The sequence below is a fragment of the Amaranthus tricolor genome, chromosome 16, assembly GCF_026212465.1.
Source record: "Amaranthus tricolor cultivar Red isolate AtriRed21 chromosome 16, ASM2621246v1, whole genome shotgun sequence".
Classification (NCBI taxonomy): domain Eukaryota; kingdom Viridiplantae; phylum Streptophyta; class Magnoliopsida; order Caryophyllales; family Amaranthaceae; genus Amaranthus; species Amaranthus tricolor.
The window spans coordinates 6,345,622-6,354,077 of NC_080062.1; the positions used below are offsets into that span (position 1 = coordinate 6,345,622).

Consider the following 8,456-nt stretch of genomic DNA (forward strand, 5'->3'; position numbering starts at 1 on the left):
TTTTTGATTCTTTTTTCCATCCAATCAATTCTAATTTTTAATCCCATAAGGTTTAATAAAAATAAAATTTACCTTTTGATATAATTGCTATGCTTAGTGTGTGACTCGTTGGTTTTTGTTAAAATTAAGACTAAAAAAAGAAAGTTAAAGTTATAGTACCAAGTATGAACTAAAAATTATAGAACTAATAACCAACTCATCGCATCACATTATCTGGATCCAAAGAAACAGTCAAGATATACTATTTTAGTCCTATCATTGTAGCAACTGAATTTTTTTGACATAAACAATTCATTAGATTTACTGTCAAAGAAAATTAAAATACAAAAAAGAAAAAAGGATACCGGTAAATGGAAAGATGAGAGAAAGAAAAAAATGAATCTAATATAAAAGATATATAATTCCAATATGTAAGGTCTTTGAACATCTCATAAAAGAAAATGTAATTAAAGCATCAATACAGATTCAAACAAAATTATATGATATGAATCTGTTCTATAGAACAAAAAAATAAGAGCTTAGAGCCAATAACGACTAAGGGGGTTGGTGGAAAAACAAAAGCTCCATTGTAGAATTCAGACCTAACCATTAATCAAGAAGCGATGGGAACGACGGAACCCATGAATACATAAGATTCACTTGAAAATGAATTCTGATAATTCATTGGAAAGGATGGCGGAACGAACCAGAGGACAATTCATATATTCTGAAAAATTATAAGCTAACTCTACACTCGAAATAGCTATTGAAAGAGTAAATATTCGCCCACGAAAATTCTTTTTTTTTTTTTTCATTCTCATATTCAATTGTTAAAATACAAGGAATTCAATAAAAAAAAAAAGAATAGAATAAAATATTTAGTAAACTAGATGAATAAAAAAGAATTCATTGATTCAGTGTATTATATTTTTACATATATATCTTAATTATTTATTATATATTATATAAAAATAGACATTTAAAAAATGAAATTTCCATTTTTTAATTCGCGAGGAGCCGGATGAGAAGAAACTCTCACGTCCAGTTCTGCAGTAGAGATGGAATTACAAAGGAACCATCAACTATAACCCCAAAAGAACTCGATTCCGTAAACAACATAGAGGAAGAATGAAGGGAATATCTTATCGGGGTAATCGTATTTGTTTCGGAAGATATGCTCTTCAGGCACTTGAACCCGCTTGGATCACGTCTAGACAAATAGAAGCCGGGCGACGAGCAATGACACGAAATGCACGTCGCGGTGGAAAAATATGGGTCCGCGTTTTTCCTGACAAACCTGTTACAGTAAGACCCGCAGAAACCCGTATGGGTTCGGGGAAAGGATCTCCCGAATATTGGGTAGCTGTTGTCAAACCAGGTCGAATACTTTATGAAATAAGCGGAGTAGCAGAAAATGTAGCCCGAAGAGCTATCACAATAGCGGCATCAAAAATGCCTATACGAACTCAATTCATTATTTCAGGATAAGAATATAGAACTAAAGGAAATGGATCTTTTGGATAACACCAAGTGGAAGTTTTTTTGGACAAACAATATTTCTTTTTCACCTTTTGCATTTAGTTTTGCATTGAAAGAACAGATAAAAATAAAATATGATTCAACCTCAGACCCTTTTGAATGTAGCAGACAACAGCGGGGCTCGAGAATTGATGTGTATTCGAATCATAGGAGCTAGCAATCGTCGATATGCTCGTATTGGTGACGTTATTGTTGCTGTGATCAAAGAAGCAATACCTAATACGCCCTTAGAAAGATCCGAAGTGATCAGAGCTGTAATTGTACGTACCTGTAAAGAACTCAAACGCGACAACGGCATGATAATACGATATGATGACAATGCCGCAGTTATTATTGATCAAGAAGGAAATCCAAAGGGAACTCGAATTTTTGGTGCGATTGCCCGGGAATTGAGACAAAAATTTACTAAAATAGTTTCATTAGCTCCTGAGGTATTATAAAATGATAATCTAAGGCATTTGAATGAATTTCAATCATAGTAGATTGTGTATCACGTATATACCTTTCATTTTAAATTTTTTCATTTTTTAATTAAAAAGAAACTAATAACATGTTGATTATATCAAATTTTTGGGACACCACCGATTTTAGTTCATTATGGGTAGGGACACTATTGCTGATATAATAACTTCTATACGAAATGCTGACATGAATAGAAAAGGAACGGTTCGAATAGTATCTACTAACATCACCGAAAACATTGTTAAAATACTTTTACGAGAAGGTTTCATTGAAAATGCGAGAAAACATCAAGAAAGAGATAAAACTTTTTTGGTTTTAACGCTGCGACATAGAAGAAATAAGAAAGGGGCTTATAGAAATACTTTCTATTTAAAAAGGATCAGTCGACCTGGTCTACGAATCTATTCTAACTATCAACGAATTCCTAGAATTTTAGGTGGAATGGGGATTGCAATTCTTTCTACCTCTCGAGGTATAATGACGGATCGGGAAGCTCGACTAGAAGGAATTGGCGGAGAAATTTTATGTTATATATGGTAATCCCTAGAATATTAATATCCGAATTGGATCCAATATTTCCTATTTGGGAACAAAAAAAGAAAAAAAAAGGCTTGTCTAATATCACTCCTCTATTAGTTGATACTTTAAGGGGGTTTTATCTGAAATGAAAGAACAAAAATGGATTCATGAAGGTTTGATTACTGAATCACTTCCTAATGGTATGTTCTGGGTTCGTTTAGATAATGAAGATCTGATTCTAGGTTATGTTTCGGGAAGGATACGACGTAGTTCTATACGAATCCTACCGGGAGATAGAGTTAAGATTGAAGTAAGCCGTTATGATTCAACCAGAGGTCGTATAATTTATAGACTCCGCAACAAAGATTCAAACGATTAAGCCGTTTTTCAACATTCCTTATTCCTTTCTACAAAAATAGAATTCAAGGTTCAAAATATCACGAAACTTATTTTCTTCCAAAAAATAGATTCAAAATTAAAACTAAAGAATAACAAATATGAAAATAAGGGCTTCTGTTCGTCAAATTTGTGAAAAATGTCGACTGATTCGCCGACGGGGACGAATTATAGTAATTTGTTCTAACCCAAAACATAAACAACGACAAGGATAATCATTCTACTAAACTATATACTAATGATCTTTCTAAAATACTAAAATAATTGCTAAAATATTTTATTGCTGAAAAAAAATGACGGATTTGTTTTGACATGAAATGGATATATCCATATATCTTTGAATCATATTTATGAGATGATAAAATATGGCAAAACCTATACCAAAAACAGGTTCACGGAGAAATGGACGTATTAATTCGCGTAAAAGTGCACGGAAAATACCAAAGGGTGTTATTCATGTTCAAGCAAGTTTCAATAATACCATTGTGACTGTTACAGATGTACGAGGTCGAGTGGTTTCTTGGGCTTCTGCCGGTACTTGTGGATTCAGGGGTACAAAAAGAGGGACACCTTTTGCAGCTCAAACCGCAGTAGGAAATGCTATTCGTACAGTAGTGGAACAAGGTATGCAACGAGCAGAAGTCATGATAAAAGGTCCCGGTCTCGGAAGAGATGCAGCATTACGGGCTATTCGTAGAAGCGGTATACTATTAAGTTTCGTACGAGACGTAACCCCTATGCCACATAATGGCTGTAGACCTCCTAAAAAAAGACGCGTGTAGAAATAAGAATTGAAGGGATTTCAAGAGAAATAAATGATTCAAAGATATGATCAATTTTGTAAAATATTACTATGGTTCGAGAGAAAATAAGAGTATCTACTCGGACACTGCAGTGGAAATGTGTTGAATCAAGAACAGATAGTAAATGTCTTTATTATGGACGCTTTATTCTCTCTCCACTTATGAAAGGCCAAGCTGATACAATAGGCATCGCGATGCGAAGAGCGTTACTTGGCGAAATAGAAGGAACATGTATCACACGTGCAAAATTTGATAAAATACCGCACGAATACTCTAACATAGTAGGTATTCAAGAATCAGTACACGAAATTTTACTGAATTTGAAAGAAATAGTATTGAGAAGTAATCTATATGGAACTTGCGAAGCGTCTATTTGTGTTAGGGGCCCCAGATGTGTAACTGCTCAAGATATCATCTTGCCCCCTTATGTAGAAATAGTTGACAATACACAGCATATAGCTAGCTTGACGGAACCAATTGATTTGTGTATTGGATTACAACTCGAGAGAAATCGCGGATATCAGATAAAAGCGCAAAATAACTTTCAAGATGGAAGTTATCCTATAGATGCTCTATTCATGCCTATTCGAAATGTGAATCATAGTATTCATTCTTATGGAAATGGGAATGAAAAACAAGAGATACTTTTTCTCGAAATATGGACAAACGGCAGTTTAACCCCGAAAGAAGCACTTTATGAAGCCTCCCGGAATTTAATTGATTTATTTATTCCCTTTCTACATGCAGAAGAAGAAAACTTATATTTAGAGGACAATCAACACAAAATTTCTTTACCCCTTTTTACCTTTCACAATAGATTGGCTGAAATAAGGAAAAACAAAAAAAAAATAGCATTGAAATATATTTTTATTGACCAATTAGAATTGCCACCTAGGATCTACAATTGCCTCAAAAAATCCAATATACATACATTATTGGACCTTTTGAATAACAGTCAAGAAGATCTTATTAAAATGGCGGATTTTCATATAGAAGATATAAAACAAATATTTGGCACTTTAGAAAAACATTTCGTAATTGATTTAAAAAAAAAAAAATGACAAAAAATTGATTGAATTTTCCAGACTGGATCAAAAAATGAATTCAATACAAAATTCAATTGAATAGATGTATCTAGGGAAAATTCACTTTGAAGCGACTATTCCCTAGATACAGACCTTGTGTTATTTCACAATTGAATCAATTTAAAAAAGACCTAAAGTTAGGGATTTATCAATGGGTAATGTTGCTCCAATACCTAACCAAAGGGCTACTACAGTACCAACCAAAAAAACAGTTGTAGCTACTGGACGACGAAATGGGTTTTGGAATTTATTCACATTCTCTAAAAAAGGAACTGTTAGTAATCCCGCAGGTACTGAAACCATTAAAAGAACGCCTAATAACTTATTTGGTACTGTACGAAGTATTTGAAATACAGGAAAGAAATACCATTCAGGTAATATTTCCAAAGGAGTTGCAAACGGATCCGCCGGCTCACCAATCATTGATGGTTCTAAAACCGCTAATCCTACGTTACACGCAATAGTACCTAAAATCACTACAGGAAAAATATATAAAAGATCATTAGGCCATGCGGGCTCCCCATAATAATTATGCCCCATACCTTTCGCTAATTTAGCTCTTAATACAGGATCATTTAAGTCAGGTTTTTTTGTTATTAGGATAGGTGAATTCTTATAGATTCAATTCATCCCCCGAAAGAACCGGACATGATAATTTTTCATCATCCGGCTCGAGCAAGAATTAAAAGAACCAAATGGATCCATAATATATTTTATCCATATAAAAGGTTCTCTGTAAGAACCCCTTTCTTAAACCTCCCTTTCCGAAGTCATACTTATCCATGGAAAGAAAGGAATTTCGCTCTTACAAATAAAAGCTCAATACCCAAGTAGGCTTACAAAGTTTATTATGATCAAATGCTTTTTGGGTCGTCTCATACCTTGTGATTGTTGTTTATTTCCAAACTATTTGGAGATTTTGAGTTTCTATAAAATGTAGAATTACATATATTACAAATCAAAGGGTTCACTTGTTACTAATATAGCCAGTCTCTATTGTTCTTTAGATCCCTTGTTTCACTCCGATAGTATCATAGATCAGGTCAATGCCGAGGAAATGAATGCATTTCAATACTATTCAAACTATTAGTTAATAGAAAATATATATATTAAAAAAATGAAAAAAATCTGGGTTATATCATGCAAAATCAAACATTCAACTGGATCTTACGGAGCCTCTTCATGCATGACATGATTCAGGGTTGATCATAGAATAGAATTTCTTCAAAGGAACCAGCCTACCCTCTATATAAAACTTACTTATATGGTGGTTGGACAAAAGACACATTGGATTATGAATTTCAATGTGGCAGAAAAGAAGATATACCTGCACGGCCTAATCAATAGTTCAAGTCACACACTCCCATAATCCATTTTAATTTCGGAGAATTACCTTCAACTAGTGATGTTATGTTAAATAACTAAATACAAAATTATGGAGTTGAAGGAAAATGTCCAAATACATGGATTATTGAAAATAATAATCCATACATGTAGCAATGAAATACTGTTGTTCTTTCTACAAGTGATAAATGATTGATTACAAATAGCTATGATAGAACTTTGCTATTCTATAAGGGCCCAGAAATACCCTGTTTACGTATCATTAGAAAGTGCATTAACATAAATACAGCAGTAAGAAGAGGCAATACAAAAGTGTGTAAACTATAAAAACGAGTCAAAGTGGATTGTCCCACACTAGCACTCCCCCGCAATAACTCTACCAAAGGCGATCCTATTACAGGAATAGCGTCCGGTACGCCTGTTACAATTTTGACTGCCCAATATCCAATTTGATCCCAAGGTAAGGAATAACCGGTTACACCAAAAGACGCGGTCAATACACCTAGAACCACACCTGTAACCCAAGTCAATTCTCGAGGTTTTTTAAACCCACCGGTGAGATACACACGAAATACATGCAGGATCATCATTAGAACCATCATACTCGCCGACCACCGATGAACTGATCGTATTAACCAACCAAAGTTAGCTTCAGTCATTATATATTGAACAGAAGCAAAAGCCTCAGTAACGGTTGGACGATAGTAAAAAGTCATAGCAAACCCCGTAGCTACTTGTACTAAAAAACAAGTAAGAGTAATTCCGCCTAGACAATAAAATATGTTAACATGAGGAGGAACATATTTACTAGTTATATCATCCGCAATCGCCTGAATCTCGAGACGTTCTTCGAACCAATCATAGACTTTATTGAGATAGGTAACCTTCGAATCCCCCCCCCTAAGAACCGTATATGAGACTTTCATCTCGTACAGCTCAAGCAGACACACCCAAATACTGAATTAAAATGAAAAGGGATTATAGAATAGAAAGTTGAAAACTTCTTAATCCCCTATTCAGATTCGGAAGATAGAAAGGAATAAAAATCCGACAGTTCTTCTTTGTGGTGATAATGCCAAAATATCAAGTCAGCTCAGTTGTCTTTCGCTTAATTGTTACTACAGGCTTCTTGAATATTCTCTTTTCCTATTTTTCTTTGATTTCTTTTTTTTGTGCCTATGCCTAATACCGCTTTTTGCTTTTTTTATCATTGATAGGAATTTCTCTTGTTAAGACCCTATGAATCGCTTGAACCCCCAGATTCATACTAGAACCACGATAATTCAATAAAATCCTTAAAGTTAAGCACAAAGATTCCTTGAGTAAGAACCGTTGTATCATCACTGATTCAATCATATAGGATAGGTATTATGACTAATAATACAAAAAAATTTGTCTGTTGATTACACAAAATAGTCATACAAAGGAGTTTGAAATAATAAAAATCTTTCGATTTATAACTTATAATTCTTTCTTTGAAAAACAAATTTTTTTGAATCCGATCTCGAGGTCTAAATATTAAATATGAATCATAGTTCAAATATTTCTTAATATATTTTAGCTATTCCGTGTTTCAGATACCAAAAGAAATATCCGACGAGGTAGAACCATCTCCATCAGGGTAAGATGACAGACTCATTTTCTGTATTATCAATAGGATCAATTATACCAAGTCACACACTCATATTCCGGAAATACAGAAAGAAAGAAATTTCACGATCGAACTACCAACAAGGGAATTTAGAAATAGAAATCGGAGCCCTAAAAATTCACTTTGTATTGAAAGGCTAAAACTTGTTGGTTCTTTTTGATTTCATTTTCTTGTGGATTTAATTCATTGAAATTCCATCCAATAAAACGGAAGAATTATAAATTTCCAAAATAATAGATAGGAATACTGCAAATAAAGCCATTGCAACTCCCATTAAAGGAGTAGTTCCCCACCCAGGAGCTACTTTACCATATTCCGAATTCAACGGTTTCAATAAAGCCCCTACGGTAGTAGGTTTTGGACGAGATCTAGAACTACCCTCAACAGTTTGTGTAGCCATAAATCTGATTATATTCATTGAGATCTGTTGACTTTGTATACCATTCCGTTGTAAATAAATGATTTTATCATAGATCCACTGTGGTCTTAAAATTAGATAATAATGGAAACAGCAACTCTAGTCGCCATCTTTATATCTGGTTTACTTGTAAGTTTTACTGGGTATGCTTTATATACCGCTTTTGGGCAACCCTCTCAACAACTAAGAGATCCCTTCGAGGAACACGGAGATTAGTTGAAGTAATGAGCCTTCCTATTATAGGAAGGCTCATTACTTCA

At 34.0% G+C, this 8,456-nt stretch overlaps 9 protein-coding genes across 9 annotated transcripts in view; 8 read left to right on the forward strand and 1 right to left on the reverse strand.

Moving 5' to 3' along the window:
* The window catches only part of LOC130803203 (50S ribosomal protein L22, chloroplastic-like), a 1,738-nt gene extending 1,346 nt beyond the window's left edge, over positions 1-392 (forward strand). The window contains exon 1 of the mRNA XM_057667372.1: positions 1-392. This exon is cut by the window's left edge and continues 1,346 nt beyond it. The gene's annotated coding sequence lies outside the window, so the exon portion shown is untranslated.
* LOC130803201 (30S ribosomal protein S3, chloroplastic) overlaps positions 1-844 on the forward strand; it is a 1,564-nt gene extending 720 nt beyond the window's left edge. Inside the window, exon 1 of the mRNA XM_057667370.1 lies at positions 1-844. This exon is cut by the window's left edge and continues 720 nt beyond it. The gene's annotated coding sequence lies outside the window, so the exon portion shown is untranslated.
* A 263-nt stretch (positions 845-1,107) lies between these two features.
* Positions 1,108-4,736, forward strand: LOC130803215 (50S ribosomal protein L16, chloroplastic). Its single transcript, XM_057667384.1, has one exon. The coding sequence runs from the start codon at positions 1,108-1,110 to the stop codon at positions 1,465-1,467; it is 360 nt and encodes a 119-aa protein (XP_057523367.1). The 3' UTR covers positions 1,468-4,736.
* Positions 1,593-3,680, forward strand: LOC130803210 (50S ribosomal protein L14, chloroplastic). The gene has a single exon (XM_057667378.1). The coding sequence runs from the start codon at positions 1,593-1,595 to the stop codon at positions 1,956-1,958; it is 366 nt and encodes a 121-aa protein (XP_057523361.1). The 3' UTR covers positions 1,959-3,680.
* On the forward strand, positions 2,116-2,520 carry LOC130802468 (30S ribosomal protein S8, chloroplastic). Its single transcript, XM_057666486.1, has one exon. The coding sequence runs from the start codon at positions 2,116-2,118 to the stop codon at positions 2,518-2,520; it is 405 nt and encodes a 134-aa protein (XP_057522469.1).
* LOC130803214 (translation initiation factor IF-1, chloroplastic) lies at positions 2,645-2,995 on the forward strand. Its single transcript, XM_057667383.1, has one exon. The coding sequence runs from the start codon at positions 2,645-2,647 to the stop codon at positions 2,876-2,878; it is 234 nt and encodes a 77-aa protein (XP_057523366.1). The 3' UTR covers positions 2,879-2,995.
* On the forward strand, positions 3,261-3,677 carry LOC130802469 (30S ribosomal protein S11, chloroplastic). Its single transcript, XM_057666487.1, has one exon. It carries the CDS (start codon positions 3,261-3,263, stop codon positions 3,675-3,677), a length of 417 nt encoding a protein of 138 aa, XP_057522470.1.
* Positions 3,749-5,149, forward strand: LOC130803197 (DNA-directed RNA polymerase subunit alpha). The gene has a single exon (XM_057667367.1). The coding sequence runs from the start codon at positions 3,749-3,751 to the stop codon at positions 4,757-4,759; it is 1,011 nt and encodes a 336-aa protein (XP_057523350.1). The 3' UTR covers positions 4,760-5,149.
* On the reverse strand, positions 4,826-7,959 carry LOC130803218 (cytochrome b6-like). Its single transcript, XM_057667386.1, has 2 exons — positions 6,372-7,959; positions 4,826-5,406 (listed from the first exon to the last, which is right to left on the reverse strand). The coding sequence occupies exons 1-2, from the start codon at positions 7,051-7,053 to the stop codon at positions 4,904-4,906; spliced, it is 1,185 nt and encodes a 394-aa protein (XP_057523369.1). The 5' UTR covers positions 7,054-7,959; the 3' UTR covers positions 4,826-4,903.
* Between the last annotated feature and the right edge of the window lie 497 nt (positions 7,960-8,456).